Here is a 20,709-nt window from a genome sequence, read left to right as displayed (position 1 = left end):
GATGAAAAGCAAAGTCAACCTTGGTAGAACTTGAACACAGAATGTAAAGATGGACAAACCACTGCTAGACATTTTGTCTAATGTGCTAATGATTTTGCCAGCTCTTCACCTTAATAATAAGAATAATAATTTCTAATTTTGGCACAAGGCCTGCAATTTTGGGGAAGAGTTTAGTCGATTACATCAATCTCAGTACTTGAGTGGTACTTTATTTTATCAACACCAGAAAGATGGAAAGCAAAGATAACCTCAATAATAGTAATAATTTCAAGTTTTGACACAAAGCTGGCAATTTCGGGGAGCAGGTAAGTTGATTACATCGACCTCAGTTTTCAACTGGTATTTATTTTGTTAACTCTGAAAGGATAAAAGGCAAAGTGGACCTCAGTGGAATTTAAACTCAGAACTTGAAGACAGATGAAACACTGCTAAACATTTTGCCCAGCGTGCTAACGATTCTGCCAGTTCACCACTTCAATAATAATAATCCTTTCTACTGGAGGCACAAGGCCTCAGATTTGTGGGGAGGGGACTAATCTATTACATCGACCCCAGTGTTCCACTGGTACTTAATTTATTAACCCCGAAAGGATGAAAGGCAAAGTCAACCATGGCAGAATTTGAACTCAGAACATAGTGATGGATGAAATATCAGTAAGCACTTCGTCCAGTATGCTAATGATTCTGCCAGCTCGCCACCTTAATAATAATAATATAATTTGTGAAGGCGCATGGCTCAGTGGTTAGAGTGTTGAGCTTATGATCGCAAAGTTGTGAGTTCAGATCCCAAACCGGGCTGCATGTTGTGTTCTTGAGCAAGACACTTTATTTCACGTTGCTCCAGTTCACTCAGCTGTAGAAATGAGTTGCGACATCACTGGTGCCAAGCTGTATCGGCCTTTGCCTTTCCCTTGGATAACACTGGTGGCGTGAAGAGGGGAGGTCGGTATGCATGAACTTGTGCCTGGGAGGATAACTTTCTAGGTGCAATCCCATGGTCAGTCATGACCAAAGGGGGTCTCTGCATAATTTTTTAAAGTCCACTTTACATGCTGACATGGTTTGGACAGATTATATTGATCTGAGCCGTTTCTTATTTGGAGCTGCTACTCCTGAAGACTGTTGCTCATATGTGTCATTTGATTTGGTTTCTATAGCTTGATTCTCTTTCTATCATCAATTACTTTACCAGTGTGCTGTGTGTTTGTGCCCGTGACATGTGTAAGGATTTTCGAGCGAGATTGTTGCCAGTGCCCCTGGACTGGCTCTTGTGCGGGTGGCACATAAAATACACCATTTTGTACCGCCTGACTGGCCTTCGTGCGGGTGACACGTAAAAGCACCCACTACACTCTCTGAGTGGTTGGCGTTAGGAAGGGCATCCAGCTTTAGAAACTCTGCCAAATTAGATTGGAGACTGGTGTAGCCATCTGGTTTCACCGGTCCTCAGTCAAATCGTCCAACCCATGCTAGCATGGAAAGCGGACGTTAAACGATGATGATGATGATGATGATGAACACTAGAGTACTCAGTGACCATAGGCATATGGGCCGAGGAAAGGAACAGGACAGGAAACAATGATAGGAGAAAAGCCAGAAGTGGGGTGTGAAAATCGGAGTGTAAGTACAAAGAGTACTCAATAGCCTTAGGGGTGCACATTTGCCTAGGGGAGAGAGAAAAAGTAAAATATTAGAATAGTGGTGGGTGGGGTGGAAGTCAGATTTGTGATGCTCTACCTAGCTGCTTGATCAATCAGAGATAGCAGTCAAATTTCTCAAATTCTTATTCTGCTTTCAAAAAGATCACTTTGAACAATGTAGTTATAGGGATACAGCGTTTGGAAAAAAGAAAGAAAAGAAAAAGGGGAAACGATTGGTTGGTCAAGCCTGGAGTGTCTTTGATCATAGGTCTGCTGGATCAGGGTTGAGGTAGTGCTAAACAACAACTATGGTTGCAAGAGCTGCCACCACCACCACCATCATCATCATTATTATTCCCACAATGACTATTATTATACTCTTTTTACTCTTATTTGTTTCAGTCATGTGACTGTGGCCATGCTGGAGCACCACCTTTAGTTGAGCTAATCGACCCCAGGACTTATTCTATTGGTCTCTTTTGCCGAACCGCTAAGTTACAAGGACGTAAAACACACCAGCATCGGTTGTCAAGCGATGTTGGGGGGGACAAACAGACACACAAACATATACACACACACACACACACACACACATATATATACGACGGGCTTCTTTCAGTTTCCGTCTACCAAATCCACTCACAAGGCTTTGGTCGGCCCGAGGCTATAGTAGAAGACACTTGCCAAGGTGCCACACAGTAGGATTGAACCTGGAACCATGTGGTTCGTAAGCAAGTTATTTACCACACAGCCACTCCTATGCCTCTACCACTTTTCTTATGTTCCTCAGTGAAAACTAAATGGAATAAACAGTCTCTCCTTTTCTTACATGTAGGATTTTGTAAACAAGAAACAAGCAGAATTGTGCAACAGCAGTACTTGTGAGGCGTTGGCTGTTTACTTTCTCATTGAATTGTTAACTATTGTTGATCGTCTACACAAGTGTAAAATAATACATGGAGACATCAAACCAGACAACATTGTCATCAAACTCAGGTATGGCTTTTATTTGATCTTTGTGGTAGAAACAGTCATCAAGTGCACATTAGGTTATAATTTTGATATATAATCAATTGGAGCTAAGAGCAAAGTCTCTTGTCTCAAGGTAGGAGTGCCCGATTTGTTGAGTTTTGCTCAACATCTCTTCACAGGATACCTCCAGGTTTAAATAAGTGGTATGATGACCACCAAGTAAGGAGTAAACAATGTTTTTCCTTATTCATTCATCTACCTTATATATATAGGCTATATGTATTGTTATATATTTTCTTTAGGTCATGTTAGCATTTATCAGATATCAGGCTGTAGATTTAGTATCTTGATTGTGGTGTTATTGGTGTTGAGTACCTTAACTGCACTTGAGCTGGCTCATGGTTGGAGCTGTGTTGCCCTGTAGATGTAGCACAGCAATAGAAGAGACAAGTCTGTAGTTCTGTCTCATCTAGGTCTCTGCAATACACTCTGTCATGAAAAGTCTCGTTGTTTGTGGATATAATATATAAGTTCCTGTGTTTAGTTGAATATAAATAGATGTATGGAGCCTGCAACTTAGAGTACAATGGTGCAAAATAGGTAACTGTAGTTCTTCTGGATAATGATTTCAAATTATTATGGAAACTCATTCCTCTCAGGAATGAGTGGTAGGTTTTGTAATTGTATGGTTATTTTTAAAAACAAATATATTTATATAAGATTAACTTCCAATTTTCAAAGATACAGAAAGTAGAATTGCCACATGGAACATTTGTTATAATGAAGTGGATTGCTCAATCAGTTGTTTGCAAGGCACTTACTTGCACTTAATAGCTATAATTAAGAATTATAGTATTTTATTTTATTAATTTTTTTTTTCCGGTTTAAAAAAAAAGTATTTTCTAATAATGAAATCTTCAATGCAGATATTATTAATGTCATTCTGTTTCTGTTTCTTTCAACTAAAAAGGAAGAAAATATCACCTGATCTGAAGGTTCCAATGCTATTGACATTAATTGATTTTGGTGAAGCAATTGACATGTCAACTTACCCAGAGGGAACTGTGTTTCAGGGCAAAGTTATGACGTCTGGCTTTCAATGTATTGAAATGAAAACTGACAAACCTTGGTCTTATCAGGTGAATATTTTTGTTTGTTTTGATTAAATACTTGCATTTTTTTTTTTTTCATTTTCATTTCGAAGGGCATCCAGCTGTAGAAACTCTGCCAAATTAGATTGGAGCCTGGTGTTGCCATCCGGTTTCACCAGTCCTCAGTCAAATCGTCCAACCCATGCTAGCATGGAAAGCGGACGTTAAACGATGATGATGATGATGATGATGATGATGATTTCATTTTACTTTGTTGGTTTCTGCACTATCATATCACAGAAGCTATGTGCTAAGAATGTTATGAGTTAAAGCTATATGGCAGTGACTGTACTACACACTTGCATAAAACAGAAAATTCTACTTTCCTCAATCTGCCTGGCTGACAACCAGGCTCTACATTGAGTTTCATGTTTGAGTGGAAGGACTTTCTACTTTAAAAACAGTTCTATCAAAATGTAACTGTCCAAATATACCAAATTCAGCCTTTTTTTTTATGCTTAGTAAGGAGGGGAGCAGTAACTGTGCCCCATTTTATTCCTGAAACTGACGGGAGGGTGGAAGTCGTCCTCCAAATGTGACTTGGTCTGAATGCTTGCGGTAGAATGGGCTATTCTGTTAAAAGCACTGAAAGACAAGGTACTGGTATTGAACAAAGTGACAATAAAGTTATCCCCCAGTTAGTTCATGCTGAGATTTGAACCCAGAATGCAAAAAGCTGGAATACCACTAGATATCTTACCTTCTCTGATATCTAGAAATTCAGCCATTCCACACCTCTGGATTGGTATTGACCTCACAAAGACAAAAGGCAAAGTGACTTTGGCGGGATTTGAAATCATAGTCCAAGGAGCCAGAAAAGATACCTGTTGGTATCTTGTCTGATACACCACTGACTATCATTTTCCCACTGAGATTATCATCATTTAATATCCATTTCCCATACTGGCATGGGTTGGATGGTTTGACAGGAGCTGGTATGGCCAGGGGCCACACCAAGCTCCATTGTCTGTTCTGACATGATTTCTACAACTGGATACCCTTCCTAACACCAACCATTTTACAGTGTGTACTGGGTGCTTTTTTATATGACACCTGCACTAGTATTTTTTACAAATGTTTATAAATCAGGGTGGAAGTGTGGAGTATTCTAAGGCAGTGGTTCCCAAACTTTTTAGAGACGCGACCCACTTAACTCTACTGGGTTAGGGTTATATTAAATGTGAAACAAAACGTTTTATATCTGTTTCAACGTTTCCATACTCTATGGGCAGGTATTAACTCTAATACAAAACCTTGAAGCAGTAACTGATATCGGCTCGATCAGTGTTGTACTGCGCCTAGTTAAAGTTCTCTATGAATAGGTAAAAACAGACTTTTCCTTTTTACGATTACGTACGAATAAGTAACTTGAGAAAATGACCACCTCTGATTTGTTAAGTTTGTGAAAAAAGCCTACTGCTTCATAAAACAACCAGTCTGGTATTGAAAACATGAGTCTTGAACTATCTCGATAGACAGCAGTTAATCAAAGCTAATGTGTAATTTTATAACTTTCTGTGACCCACTAGGATTCCGTTCGTGACTCATAGTTTGGGAACCACTCTTCAAAGGTGTTGGAACAGTTTGAGTCAATGGTGCCATGTTACAATCACAATTATCTAATCTTGTGCTGCAGTATTTAGAGTTTAAAATCCAGGGAAATATAGGTTTCCTTTCTTCCTACACACACACATCTAAATGACAAGCTTTTTTTTTTCTGTTTCTATTGACCAAATCCACTCACTTGGTCTGTCCAGGCTGTAGTACAAGACACTTGCCCAAGGTAGAATGCAATCAGACTGAACCTGGAATCATGTGGTTGGGAAGCAAACTTTTTACCACACAGCCATGCCTGCGCCTATATTTTTGTTTCTATTTATCTTTTAGGGAGATTGTTTGCATGGCATACTATTGCAATTAAGATAAAATATTTTTGCGAGTAAAATGATGGGGGGGGGGGGGGTTCTTTATTTTTTTGTTAATGAAGGGATAATTATTGTAATGTTATTTAAATATATTGAAAATGAAGTAATAACCTGTAATACGCTGGTGGTGGGTAGTGTCAAGAATTCAGTGGAAGATTTTCTTGTTGCTACAATTCAATCACTTTACTAACATGAATTCTGTTTTCTTTTCTTGTCTTCTCTTTTCTAACTTTGCAGACAGATCTGTTTGGCATTCTTGGAACGATACACACTGTTCTCTTTGGCAAATACATGAATGTTTTCTATTCTCAAGGAAAATGGCTACTCACCTCCAACTTTCAGCGGTAAGTAAATCTCACTCTTGAATATCTATCTCATTAAGTTGTACATGCATCCTGTCCTCGATTTTGTTGTTGTTGATGTTGCTTAGACCTAGCGAAGTGCTGATCAAGGTTACTGTGAACAGAGATCTTCCATTCCGTCTATCTATTCAGACATAATATATCTTGTACTACCTTATCCAATGTTTCTCGACACTTAGTAGGATAATGATTTGAGGTTGATATAGCTACTATTTCTAGAAGCCTTAACAACTATGTAAAGATTCTCTTGGCTCATTTTCATCAGCATTCAGTCAGTCCACTGCAGCTTTGTACTCTCTCTGTTATTTGGAAGATGAAATGTTAACACTGAGATTGAATGGAAATACCAAAAAGTAATTTTGGTTGATACAAACATGTACATTTGACAGTCTTCTACACAGTTTGCATCAACCAAATTTGTTATGTCTGTCTGTCTGATTGATAAAAATAAAATGTACCAGTGATGAGCTGAGGTTGGTTAATTGGTTATATGCTCCCTCAGCATTTGCAGTTATGTGCCCAAACTCACACATCACAATTAGTTTTCTACAGTAAAAATGGCCCAGTGGTTAGGGCAGCAGACTCGCGGTCATAGGATCGCGGTTTCGATTCCCAGACCGGGCGTTGTGAGTGTTTATTGAGCGAAAACACCTAAAGCTCTACGAGGCTCCGGCAGGGGATGGTGGCGAACCCTGCTGTACTCTTCCACCACAACTTTCTCTCACTCTTACTTCCTGTTTCTGTTGTGCCTGTAATTCAAAGGGTCAGCCTTGTCACACTGTGTCACGCTGAATATCTCCGATAACTACGTTAAGGGTACACGTGTCTGTGGAGTGCTCAGCCACTTGCACGTTAATTTCACGAGCAGGCTGTTCCGTTGATCGGATCAACTGGAACCCTTGACGTCGTAAGCGACGGAGTGCCAACAACAATATTATGGTATTATATTGCTAATGAGTTAATTATTATTTTTCTTTCTCTTTTCTAGGAAATGGAATATTCCATTATGGAAACAGCTTTTCCATGACTTACTCAATATTCCATCAGCAGACCAGTTACCGAATCTGATTGAACTTCGTGATCAGTTTATTGAATATTTTAATTCTTCTTTAGTGGCCCAGTTTAAGATGGCCATGTACACGGATATGCAATAAGCTGGTGTAGACAATGACCCTCTGGACAGTCTTTTAATGCTTAAACCATTGTGTATTTTGTGTGTGTGTGTGTGTGTGTGTGTGTGTGTGTACTGTGAAAGTAAACTGTGTGTATGTGTGTGAAATGTCTTGTTAAAGCAATGCAGTAATGAGATATGTTTAATAAATTTGAATCCAAGTCCATCTGCAATTTCTACTGTGTACTTTTATTTTTTTATTTTTAAATATACATTCACAAATATACAACTATACACAAATACATATTGATCAAAATACCAAATTTCCTGTGTCATAGAAATTTTTTTGAATGTTCTACTCCAGCAAAAAAATATTAATCTATTTCCCCAGTGTTGTATGCAACATTATATTTTCTGTTAATTGTGTATTGATATTGGGATGGAATAAGAGATGAGTTGGTTGAAGCTGCAGAACAAATTGCTTTATGTTCTGAGTTCCAATCTCATGGCTTTTTTAAAATTTAATTCTTTTATTTTTATTCTTTCGTATGTTGATAAAATAAATACTAATCAAAGTCCTGAGGACCAATTTAGTCATCTCTTCCACGAGATATGTGACTATATGCCAGTGTAAGGAATGAAGTGGATTGGCAGAAATAAGAGTTAGTTGAAACAAATGCCTTGTATTTTATTTCACTCATCAAGGGATCTCAAACTGTGATGTATTTCACTACATCCACACTAGGAATCATTTAGCTTTGATAAGTCTTTAATTTCATGTTGTGCATCTCTGTTGGGGTGTGAAAATTTCCAAAATACAATATATCTGATATAGCTTAACTACAATGACAGTGATCCGCAAAACTAACCCTGTGTTGAGATGGGAGAAAGTTCTCCATAAATCCCTGAATTAGGGCATGGAAACTTCCAAAATGCAATATCTCATATAGCTTAACTATGATAGTAATGACCTGCAAAATGAATCCTGCAATGTGATAGAAGAAAGGTCTCCATAAATAGACCTTCCAAAATACAATATATCTTATATAGCTTGACTACGATGGCAGTGATCTGCTAAACAAACCCTGCAATGAGATGGGAGAAAGGCCTCCATAAATCTCTGGTTTTGTGCACATGCCATGAGATATTTTGAAGTTGGTGATTTCAAATACTTTGCATCTTATGTTGCTGACAGTAAAAAAGTCTTTCTGACATAAAAGGTACAAACTTTGAGTACTTGTAACAAGTTCCAAAGCCTCTGGTATTTAAGTATTTCAAAGTCAACAAGGCTGGCCTTTGTCAAAGCATGTAGGGAACCTTTTCTGGAAGATGAAGGTGATACTTTTCAGTATATTTATCTGTGTCTCTTCACATCTTGTGTTTAAATCCTTACTGGCTTTGTTTTTCATTCCTCTGTGGCTAAATAGGCATCAGTCAAATATTTGGGTCAATTTGATTGACAACCCTCTCCCTCACTACTCCTTACCCACTATATACTAAAGTGACAGATATATACAGAAAATAGTAAAATTTTTCTCTTTGTGTTTCATCTACTTAGTGTTGATTATATAACTGTCAGTTTTGTTCAGGTGCAGGGGTCAATTTGTAATCAACTACACTATCCTTTTCTGAATTTGACCGCTGTGCTATGCATTAAGAAATCCATTTCAACTACAGGGAGAACATTGAGTTTCCAGAACTTTTGGTTCCAAATCTTTTCGTAATTAGAGGTGACCATCCTGTGTCACCTCTAAATAAATTAAATCTGGGTAGATGTACATTAGTATAAATGATACAAATTTATTAATACTGCTCTGTGAAACAGCTACTCAGTAAACAAGTATGATGGCTATGAGAATTTGAATTTCCTGCTTGTAAATTAGTGCAGATTATAAGAGTTTCTGGACCATAAATCTCCAGAAATTTGGTGCACCTCTATGTAAAATAAGAGTATATATATATGAGCTGAAAAGTTCTTGGCTTTGGGTAAAAGAAAATATAGGAGGATCAGTTAATTATTATTTTATTCAACATATTCCTCTCTCAGATTCACGTACATATTGCAGCAGTCTTTCAATTTTTCTAAGCTCTGTAGGTTTGGCCTTTCGTGATACCCTCAATATCAGGAACTTTATAGTACCCCCTCGTATGCGTGTATATATATATATATAGATATATAGATAGATAACAATTTAGCTAGGTGTTAAATAATCAACTAAGGGATATTAAATATCCGAAGAATTTACTGATTTTTATTACCTATATCAATATATGAATGTGTGTATTATACAACAAAATCGGTTATAGAACTAGATTCTGATAGATTTAAATTTAGGAATTTACGTAATTTCAGTTAGATTATTTATTTATGATTACGCTCGCTCTCAAAAAGCGTTTTTTTAAAAAGTGTTAGCAATTATAAAAAAGTTTCAACTGTTATTTTTTGTGAAATATTTAAAAAGATGTCCTTGTACTTAAATGGGATTTTATTATTCTTGAAAAATTTGGTTTTATTAATGAAGTGGAAACAGCTGTAATTTATGAGATATGTCATTTGTTTTCTATAAAATGATGAAATTGAATCGAATTTATCATTTAATGATTAAATTATTTAATTGTTCAATTTATTGTTTTGGTTTCCATTTCTAATTTATATTTATATCAATAGATAGACATGTGAGAGAAAGAGAGACAGCATTGTAGTAGATAATTCTTTTTACTTGTGAGTTCTGATGTCTTTGTATAAATGTCATGTAATATTTTCTTACTTGTTTATATATCCTAAACATTGTGTACATAGTCCAAAACGGGTGTTGCCCAAATATACTCACAGCTAGATAGCTGCAGACAGCTGTAATCAAACGACTAATAAAAAAACCATGAATTGGGGCATTTATCATCTTTTGAAGCTATTGTTTTCAGTTCATTTGTTCTTTTTCTCTCTAATAGCTATTTACCTTTCTCGTAAAATTTTAGTAACAGAGTTGTTGATTGATTTCCGAAACAAAAACATTTTCCTAGCTTTTCCCTGCACTTCCTCAGTTTCACTCCTCCTCTCTTTGCAAATCTTCATAAGTTTTTAAACATCATCACAACCACCATCACTGGTATCGTCACCACCAGTATAATTACTGCTGCCATCAGCATAATCATCGCCATCATTCATAATAACTTATAAAATAATGATAGGAATGACAACAAATTTTATTCTTTTACTCTTTTACTTGTTTCAGTCATTTGACTGCGGCCATGCTGGAGCACCGCCTTTAGTCGAGCAAATCGACCCCAGGACTTATTCTATCGGTCTCTTTTGCCGAACCGCTAAGTTACGGGGACGTAAACACACCAGCATCGGTTGTCAAGCGATGTTGGGGGGGACAAACACACACACACATACATATTTGTCCCTAATATTATTATTATTATATAATTTATATATATATATATGTGTGCAAGTAAAAATAAATACAAAAAAAGTGGTTTTGTATGATTGTGTATAGAGGAATATATTATTTTGTTTAAAAGAGTTCCAACACTGTCTGTTTTTTATGTTTTATTTATATTCCTGCAAAACCAATGTGGGATATAGAATATGGAATATACAATATATAATATAAAATAAAAATGGATGGTACAATGAAATAAAGTATTGAATGTCTTATTGAATAGATGAAATATTGAGTGTTCAATATAAAGGATTAAATATATAAAGGCGAATACGTATTTTCTATACCTTGTGGTATTTCATCATGGCTGGTATGACAGACTTTAACGGGCTTCTTTCAGTTTCTGTCTACCAAATCCACTCACAAGTCTTTGGTCGGTCCGAGGCTATAGTAGAAGACGCCCAAGGTGTCACGCAGTGGGACTGAACCCAGAACCATGTGGTTCGTAAGCAAGCTACTTACCACACAGCCACTCCTTGCGCCTATGTAAAAAAAAATGCATTTTATGTTGTTTTTTTTTATGCAACATACTTTGGACAGATCTGCCAATATTTCATCGCTTGTCGCAGTCCTATGTCATCTGGCACATACAACAATTGAGAGAAAACTGCCATTTTTGTTTCTGGAAACCCTATCCCATATGTGTACTGGCTACATTTTATTATGATAACCCACAATCCTCATTGGGTGCATTTTAGTGTACCATCTGCACTGGAAAAGTATAATGTATCTAGTTCTTGTAATTATTTTACGTTCATTTTTCCATACTAGTATGGAATATATATATATTATTGAAGAATCGTTTTAACTGCTGGATACCCTTCTGTCACTAACACTTAACTGTTATTATTTTACTCATTTTTGAAAGTTTAGAACCAGAAGATAACTTTCTGATAAGGAATCACAGCATATTAACATCCACACACGCACGTAACAGGTTTCTGTGTGCAATGTCTACCAGTTACTCTCACAAGGTATTGGTCAGCTGTAGCTCAAGATAGAAGGCACTTGCCCACGGTGTCATGCTGTGAGACTGGTTTTGAAACAAATTTCTTGACCACACAACCAAGCCTATGCCTCTATATAATTAATAAAAATGGTGATGGATGATAGAATTGCAACAAAACCACACAATATACTTCTAGCAGATATACAACTGCTTCATATAACCAAGGATCAAAACCTCAGTTTCCATGTTCGTTTTCATTGCCATCAGAGTGTGCACTTAAAAATATTTGTTAAACCTGTCAAATTCGCCGTCAACTGGAGTTTAATCTAGATAAGTTATTCAATTCTTATTTCAGTCACTGTAGCTTTAACAGAGATAATGTAGAGCGGATTCTTTAATCTCGCTGAGGACGAGGCAACCTCTCTAGTGCTGGTACCAGTCAGTATAAAATGCTTGCAGTACACTTTGCAATATGCTAAGAGTTAGGAGCATTATCCATCCAAAGAAACCATGGGAAAATTGGAACGTATGATATGGTTTACAATCTGTATAAAGAGGGCAAGTAACTCTGAATAAGAACTTCAAACATGACGACCTGTTTAATCCATATAAGCTTGAGAAGTGGGCATAAAACTGATGACAGTTGCATATATGATACTTGAAATTATGTAACAAAATTTTTAAAAACTACCTAAAATTTTCATTTCTCTACATGAGCCAATTATTCTATCTCATAAATTATCCACGCCTTGTAACTTAATAAATAATTTAAAATATTTTAGAAGATTATTTTATTTTTCTCTTCTCGTGAGACAATGCCATATGACAACACCGGTTTGTGGGAATAAATTATATGAAAGGGGCCTATGATTTTTTACGAATCATTAACTAAGATTTTGTGGAGCTACCTTGACGTGTGATCTACAACTTAAAGGGCGATTACTTTGTGTTAGAGTTACATTGCCATGTGATCTACGTGAGCAAATTTATTTTGATGTGTGATCTGAGCGCTTATTTTAATTATTATATTGTTTATTCTTGGTTTATTTATTTACTAAAACTAAATGAAACATGGTTTTATTATTATTAAAATAATTTTATCGATGAATTGAGTGAACATCTGCTAGAAACGCATGAAAAAGGGCTTCAGCACTCTTTCCTCATCTGTAGCCAAAAGAAATAGTCAAGGTGAGATTGGAAGGGCTTTGAATTAAAGAAAGATGCAGATAGCCGCTATTTTTATGTAGAAAAAAATCGTGAAACACTTGAACCCATAATTCAAAGGAAAATTGCAAAAAATTCGGGTATTCATTCCGACGAATGACCAGCATACTTCAGTTTAAATTATCTAAATTTTTGCCATTCTATTGCCAACCACCAAAGATATTATGTTGATCCAAACACTGGAACCAATACTCAAGCAACTGAAAGAACTTGGTTGGATTCGAAAATTCGTATTTTGAAAAAGATGATTACTTTTGCTGGTTGCAGATGAGACCTTTTTCTTGTGTTTCTAGCAAATGTTCGCTCAATTCATTGATAAAATCATCATACACCAAAGTAGCACGAGCACAAAATAAACTAAAATGTAAGCTAAAGTAATCGTCCTTGTAGATCACACGCCAGAGTTGCACCGATTTTGTTTTCTTGAGTTCGTATTTTTTGAAATTCTCTATTTATCACTACCAATCAGTAGGGATGTCCAAGTTTTCTTACAATGACCATTCCAGTATTCTAATCTGGCTAGCATAGAATACATGTGTGTGTGTGTATGTACGTATATGGTTATATATATGTATGTGTGTGTATATATATATATATATATATATATATATATATATATATATATATATACACATATTAGCTTAATGAATTGATACAGAATGTTTTTGTTGGGGAGGAGAATATCTTTTATACTGCTTATAAATATATAAATAACATGTACTGAAAATTCACACACATTTTTCTAAACCTGAGAATTGTTTTGCTTAATTAGAAATAATATATTTTAACTTTCAGTTGTTTGTTAATTCCTTAGTTAGCTGCCTTTTTTGTTCATTCCTTCATAATCTGTTTCTGTCAAACGTTTAATCTAACGACTAAAATGTCACCAAAGGAGTAGAGAGAGATAGTTCTGTTTTATCTAACGAGATACAAAGCACAAACAACTATTGATATGCCACTGCCGTTTTACACGGCAAACTAATGATTATCCGACAATCCGGCACATCATGCACAACCACTACTACACAATTGCAACAAACAACTCTTGAGACTAATACAGGTACTCTTGTTCTGCTGAAACACCTGCAGACATTCACACCTGCATAACTACATCTGGTCTGTGCTGTTGGCACACTTTCATTGTCACTCTTGCTCTGCTGCCCGCTTGCACAACATCAAAGAAAATTATTTTTTGACTTTCTTTTCAACAAAGCTTTTCCACCGTTTCACTTGGTTTTCCCCGTTACTGAGGTCAGTTCCCATACACTCGGTAAAGTTTTCACCTTCATCGACAAAATCATCTTCTGTACATATCTCCATTTTCTGTGTAATCATACGGATCATCTCTTGCTGGCTTTCCATCATACTCTGTATAGACTTCAACCTGTGTTTTCGAAAGAGTGAAAAAGGTAAAAAAAGAGAAAAAAGAAAAATTTAATTAATCCCTTAGTAACCCGTCCAGATTTCCTCGAAAGTTTAAGAGAAAATAAGAATTTAAAATTAGGCATTAGCATCCTTAGTACCATTAGAGCTAACATCAAAATCAAAATGATTTGTAGAAGCAGAACACGAGTTAGCACTGAAGAAAATAATTGACAAAACGGTTGTATAATACTGGATATTGGCATTCAATGTAAATGTATGAGTGTTAATGCCAAACTTAATAAAAATCTTCCATAATACCTTTCCATCACAGCGTACCCTACAACCAATGATCATTCAAGAGAACTCCAACTACACCAAGCAAGATGAACATAGTCCAATGACAACTTAGCGGACAGAAACTTCGAAGTTACAGTAACAGTATTCATGTTAAAGAATACTATATATATATATATATATACTATTATTATTGTTGTATTTTGACCTGAAGATTAGCTATATTTTTGAATAGAATTGATTTTCGATAGTTTTAATCGATTTAAATTTTCTTTCTATTTGAAAATTGGTTATGAAACACGTGTAGTCGTTTTATTATCTTTATCTTATGATTTTTACTTTGTATTATATTGTACTTATTTATTGTGCTTTTACTTATTAATTTTTCTATATGTGACAGTGGATTTTCATCGATGAGTTCATGAACCTTGGTTCTTTTCCCTAAAACTATATATATATATATATCACCATCATCATCATCATTGTTTAACATCCGCTTTCCATGCTAGCATGGGTTGGATCATTTGACTGAGGACTTGTGAACCAGATGGCTACACCATCTCTCTGGCAGAGTTTCTACAGCTGGATGCTCTTCCTAATGCCAACCACTCCGAGAGTGTAGCGGGTGTTTTTACGTGCCACCAGCACGAAGGCCAGTCAGGTGGTACTGGCAACGGCCACGCTCAAAATGGTGTAGTTTACGTGCCACCTGCACAGGAGCCAGTCCAGCGGCACCGGCAACGATCTCGCTCGAATGTCTTTACACGTGCCACCGGCACAAGTGCCAGCAGGCTTCTTTCAGTTTCTGTTCACCAAATCCACTCACAAGTCTTTTGTTGGCCTGAGGCTATACTAGAAGATACTAGCTCAATGTGTTATGCAGTGGCACTGAACCCAGAATAATGTTGTTGGGAAGCAGAGTTCTTACCAGAGAGCCACGCCTACACTTATACATTGCCAATAACTAGGAAACGAATATCACACATTTCTATTTCCGTTTCTTTCTAAAGTTAAAGCGTTATACAGGCACAACATCGATTTTCCGGAACCTGTCTAGGTTATCTGACTGCGGCCATGATGGGGCACCACCTTAAAATGTAAAGTAATGATCCTTCCTGAGTCATATAGGCTTATAGGGCCGGTTTCCCAATTTCTATGGCGTATATATTCCCCACCTGGACGGGACGCCCGTCCGTCGTAGAATTACTCATTTTTGCCAGTTGAGTGGACTGGAGCAATGTGAAATTAAGTGTCGCCTGGTCCAGGAATCGAAACCACAATCATACGATCATGAGTCCAACACCCTAATCATTAGCTGATACTAAATTTGTTTAAATGATTAAATGAAATACAGACACTTGCACAATAGCATAAATGTTGTTGTTGTTGGCACTCCGTCGCTTACGACGTCGAAGGTTCCAGTTGATCCGATCAACGGAACAGCCTGCTCGTGAAATTAACGTGCAAGTGGCTGAGCACTCCACAGACACGTGTACCCTTAACGTAGTTCTCGGGGATATTCAGCGTGACACAGTGTGACAAGGCTGACCCTTTGAATTACAAGCACAACAGAAACAGGAAGTAAGAGTGAGAAAAAGTTGTGGTGAAAGAGTACAGCAGGGTTCGCCACCATCCCCTGCCGGAGCCTTGTGGAGCTTTAGGTGTTTTCGCTCAATAAACACTCACAGCGCCCGGTCTGGGAATCGAAACCGCGAGTCCGCTGCCCTAACCACTGGGTCATTGCGCCTCCACTAGCATAAATGAAATAGGTTTATAAACGCTGTACTGTGCAAGGTACCTGTAAACTAGTATGAGGCAGCAGGAATTTTCAGTTACAGTTCGTAAATTAGTACGGACTATAAGATGTTCTGGACAATCAGTGCCACGTATTCAAATAAAGAATCCTAGTTCCTTTAGATTTGAAGTTTTGAGACAAACTTGGTGAGAAATGTAACACTAAAATGAAAATCCTTAAAATGATCTGAAGCTGAATTCTGGTTTGTTGGAGGATGTTATGAAACATTTGTTAATTGTATGCTAGTTGCACGTATGCTGTACATTCTCATCACATTTATTTATACTGTGTATTGACATGTATGTATAGTATACTTTGACATGCACCTATGTATATTGTATATTGATGTATATGTATGTATATTGCATATTGAACAGGTAGGCATGTTTCAATAATGGACAAAGTGACACAGAAGGACGACAAAAAATTGCAGAAAGAACAAAAAACACAAACGCCTCATCAGTTCTCAATCAAACATCATCACAATTTCAACACCTTATGACAATATTCAGTTTGTCGGTATCAATAACGTCAACTGTTGAGGTACAGACGAGCGGACACGACAGACGAATAAGGACAGAAGTAAGTTGAAACAAGGGTAGTGATAAGAAAAAGTAAAGGCTGTTCTCCGAACTCTAAATAAAGATAAATTGCGACGATAACGGGGAAAAATAACAAACGAAACAACATGTACATGAATATATAGAATGTCTTTCGACTTGGCGACAAGATATTAGATTGAAATAGGCATATGTATGCCGAATAGTGATTTAATATTTATTTTCTTTTTAGTGAAGTTAGCATTAACACACTTAATGTACGAGCACAATAATTTAATCACAACAATATTTGTAAATTAAAGAGGGAAACCTTATTGAACAATGACAATCAAATCCAAACAAAGGTTAGGGAGACAACTTAAAATTAAAATGAAATTTTTTCAGTAAGGTGACTCATCAGAGTACTATATAACTGAAACCGGAAACAGATAATGGAACACAGAGTGGTAGGATAGCCTAATGTTTGGTAAATATTCTAACGTCTCCAGACATACAGTTCTATATTTAAGAGATGAGGAATTATGTATATTATATACATTTGACGAATATTTGTCCTTATATTGTTTGTTGTTAGCACAACGTTTCGGCTGATATACCCTCCAGCCTTCATGAGATGTCTTGGGGAAATTTCGAACCTGGATTCTCATTCCTAAGGTATTTATCGATGTTGCTGTTCTTTTTGTTGCTCGTGGGCAATTCTGGAGTGAATTTTAGGGCTTATGAATCAAATATTTTCCTATCCTCCCGTAATACCGGTTCCCATATGCTACTCATATCTACACTCAGTCTGATTAGGCAGTTGCTGTGTTCTAGCATATGTGCTGATTCTTTTGGTTGTCGTATTTTCCAGTGGTGTTCTCTGTCTATTATTTTAACTTCATCCCATAGAGGGAGGTGGTCTCCATTTTCCCATACATGATCAGCTATACCCAATTTATCAATACCTCCTCGTGTCACAGCTTTCCGATGTTCGTCTACCCTTATTTTGAGGAGGCGGTATATCTGCATGGGATAGAGTACATGCAGTCTTCTATTGGTGGTTTTACTCGAAGGAGAATTTTGCGAAGTGTTGCATTACTCTTGAATACAGTCCTGATGTCATATGGGCCGCATATCTTTTGCATCTTTTCGGAGAGGCCTTTCACGTACGGTAAACAGACTGTGGACAGTTTACTGGTTTCATCCTCTCTTTTCTTCATAATTGGAGTGGATAGTATGTTTTTGGGGTAGTTGTTGCTTAATAGATTGTTATTTAGCTTGATCATTTCTTCGTGGTGTGTATTACGATCGCTACTTATATTCTTTGTTCGATGTTTTAGGCACTGAGCAATCCTTCTCTTTACACTGTATAAATGGAGGGTATATCAACCGAAATGTTGTGTTAACAACAAACAATATGAAGACAAATAACCGTCAAATGTAAATAATGTAAATAATGTCTCCAGACATCTTTCCGTTTTATTAAACTTCCTCAGCGAAACATAGCCATTTAAGTATCTGCTAGATCAGTGGAAACAAAGGAATATGTTCATATTGTGTTGGGTTGTCCGGAAAGTTCGTGCCGATTTTTAAAGGAAAGAAAAAGGTCAATAAATACTTGCCATTGCATTTTTAATCAACCAAATATGAACCATTTTGTTGCACAATGCGTCTCCATCTTTGCTTTAACTTGAAAATACCCTCTTCCCAGATTTGAAGTGGTTTCATGGCAAAGAATTCATCAAGGTATTTTTTACGTTATCCAAGGAATTGAAAGTTTTACTATTAAGACTATTCTGCAGAGACCTGAATAAGTGGAAATCCGAAGGATCAATACCTGGTGAATATGGAGGGTGGGGTAACACATCCCAGCCGAGCTGCAGCAATTTTTGTCTGGTTCCAAAAGAAACGTGCGGTCTTGCATTATCATGCTGGAAAACAATACCCTTCCTGTTGGCCAATTCTGGACGTTTCTCTTGAATTGCTGTTTTTAACTCGTCCAGTTGTGTGCAATATTTCTCAGAATTAATTGTCTAGTTACTTGGGAGAAGCTCATAGTACAGAATTCCTTTTCAATCCCACCAGACACAAGGCAAGACTTTTTTAGGGTGAAGACCCACTTTTGGGGTGGCTAAGGGTAGCTCATGTCGCTTACTCCAGGATCGCTTTCTCTGAACATTTAGGTAGGTAATCCATTTCTCATCACCTGTCACAATTTGCTTTAAAAAAGGCGCGTTTTCATTCCGTTTATAAAGCGAATCACAGATGGAAATGCGACCCATAAGGTTCTTCTCACTCAACTCATGTGGTACCCAAACATCGTAGCGATTAGTGTACCCAAGAGTTACTAGGTACTCATGAACGACGGATTTTGATAGGTTGAGGCTTTCTGCCAATTCTCGGGTTGTGCAATGTGGGTTATTCTCAATGAATGACTTGATTTGGTCATCATCTGTAGTGGATAGTCTGCCTGATCGTTCTTTATCAATAAGGCTACAATCTCCAGCTCAGAACTTTGCGAACTACTTACGTACAGTTATTTCAGATAAAGAAACATCACCGTAAACTGCGCATATTTCTTTGGTTGCTTGTGAGGCATTTTTCCCTTTACGGAAAAAGAAAAGCATCAAGTGCCGAAAATGAACTTTCTTATCTTACATTTTAAAGGGTTACAGAATTAACACAGGCTATAGGAACATAAGCCTTCTTCCACGAAAAGATAGCTTAAACTCTGCTCTAAATGGAGGTGTAGTCAAATCATATTTTATGGACTCAACCATGTTCTAAATAAGTCGAAAGGTAAGCTACTATAAATCGGCACGAATTTTCCGGACAACCCAATATATCCCTTGGCATGACAAAATAACTTAAATCTCGAGGGAGATAACATCAACATGGAAAGTAAATAGTGAAGTAAGTGTTAACGTATTTTAACAGGTTGGGCACGATAGCTTGAATTAATCGGTGGTTTAAGGCAACGGAAGTTTCATTCCTACCACACTCAGTGATGGTGACAATATGAACCGTGGAGCTATACTTGTTACTTACAGTTAACTTTATCAGAGAAATCTCATACCAATTTTGTGAAGTAGAAGTGAAGCAACAAAATAATAAAAATAATAAAGATATGACAATAATTAAATACCTTATCTGAACACTAAACTTTTTTAAGGTATGTGAAATAATAAGTAAAAAGACAAAAAGCAAACAAACGCTTCACTTGAATTGTCCTTAGTTCGATTGACTACCTTCGTACCATAAGGTCTGTTCAGTCAAGAGTGACTTGGAGTTATTTCACAGTAGAAGTAACAACAGCAACAATGACCAAAAGAGAAAAGGCATTTTTTACCTTTGGTTCTGTTTTCGCATTTCCCAGTCTATTTTATCTGCAGATATCTCAATATTTTGGAATTTATCGTAGTTTGAGAGTTGAGATTGCTTCATAATCTGTGGAAATAATAATAAAAAAAAAGAATGGTGGTGAGAAGAACTAACAATGTAAGTGCTCATGTTTTTCCTTGGCAGAAATACATATTTTATCGGTATATTCTTGAGTATATGGTTGGCTCTCAACCTTATGTTATGAGTCCACTTGACAACAAAATGATGAAAAACTGATTGAAGGATTAGCAGTGTGGCATCAGCTTAGATAATTCTTGCCAAAATAAAGTCAATGTAGTGGACCATTTAATTAATTAATTAATTTATTTATTTATTTAGCCTAAGGAAGAAGGACAGTGCTTTTAGTCTTTACGACCTCTCAATGCTGATGCGACCAATATTCAGCTTAGACCTCAATAGATTGATGCATGTACGTGACGGGTAGGTTTTAAGAGGATAGCAGGTGTAGGATTGTTCAGTTTATTTTTTAAAGAAGTGGAGTAAAATACGGAAGGATGACGGGGGTGGGTGAGGATCAGTTGGGTAGTAAATTGT

The 20,709-nt window shown here is 36.7% G+C and overlaps 2 protein-coding genes across 7 annotated transcripts in view; one reads left to right on the top strand and one right to left on the bottom strand.

Moving 5' to 3' along the window:
* Positions 1-7,387, top strand: part of LOC106868041 (mitotic checkpoint serine/threonine-protein kinase BUB1 beta) — a 58,982-nt gene extending 51,595 nt beyond the window's left edge. For both annotated transcript variants that reach the window (XM_014913161.3, XM_014913154.3), the window contains exons 20-23: positions 2,476-2,636; positions 3,583-3,751; positions 5,926-6,032; positions 7,039-7,387. In XM_014913161.3, the coding sequence (XP_014768647.2) occupies positions 2,476-2,636; positions 3,583-3,751; positions 5,926-6,032; positions 7,039-7,204 (603 nt within the window). In that variant the 3' untranslated portion in view covers positions 7,205-7,387. The remainder of the gene's footprint in view (positions 1-2,475; positions 2,637-3,582; positions 3,752-5,925; positions 6,033-7,038) is intronic.
* A 6,055-nt stretch (positions 7,388-13,442) lies between these two features.
* The window catches only part of LOC106868019 (transient receptor potential cation channel subfamily A member 1), a 164,142-nt gene continuing 156,875 nt past the window's right edge, over positions 13,443-20,709 (bottom strand). For 4 of the 5 annotated variants that reach the window (XM_089357265.1, XM_089357266.1, XM_089357267.1 and 1 more), the window contains 2 exons: positions 20,123-20,220; positions 13,443-14,164 (listed from right to left, as the gene is read on the bottom strand). In XM_089357265.1, the coding sequence (XP_089213391.1) occupies positions 13,966-14,164; positions 20,123-20,220 (297 nt within the window). In that variant the 3' untranslated portion in view covers positions 13,443-13,965. Of the gene's footprint in view, positions 14,165-20,122; positions 20,221-20,709 lie in introns of those variants that run through there. The other variant, XR_016243073.1, reaches the window with a different exon arrangement.

Source organism: Octopus bimaculoides, chromosome 9 (genome assembly GCF_046866305.1).
Source record: "Octopus bimaculoides isolate indiv1 chromosome 9, ASM4686630v1, whole genome shotgun sequence".
NCBI classification, from domain to species: domain Eukaryota; kingdom Metazoa; phylum Mollusca; class Cephalopoda; order Octopoda; family Octopodidae; genus Octopus; species Octopus bimaculoides.
Note: the sequence above shows the minus strand (reverse complement) of the source record. Positions and strands in the feature narration are given on the sequence as shown.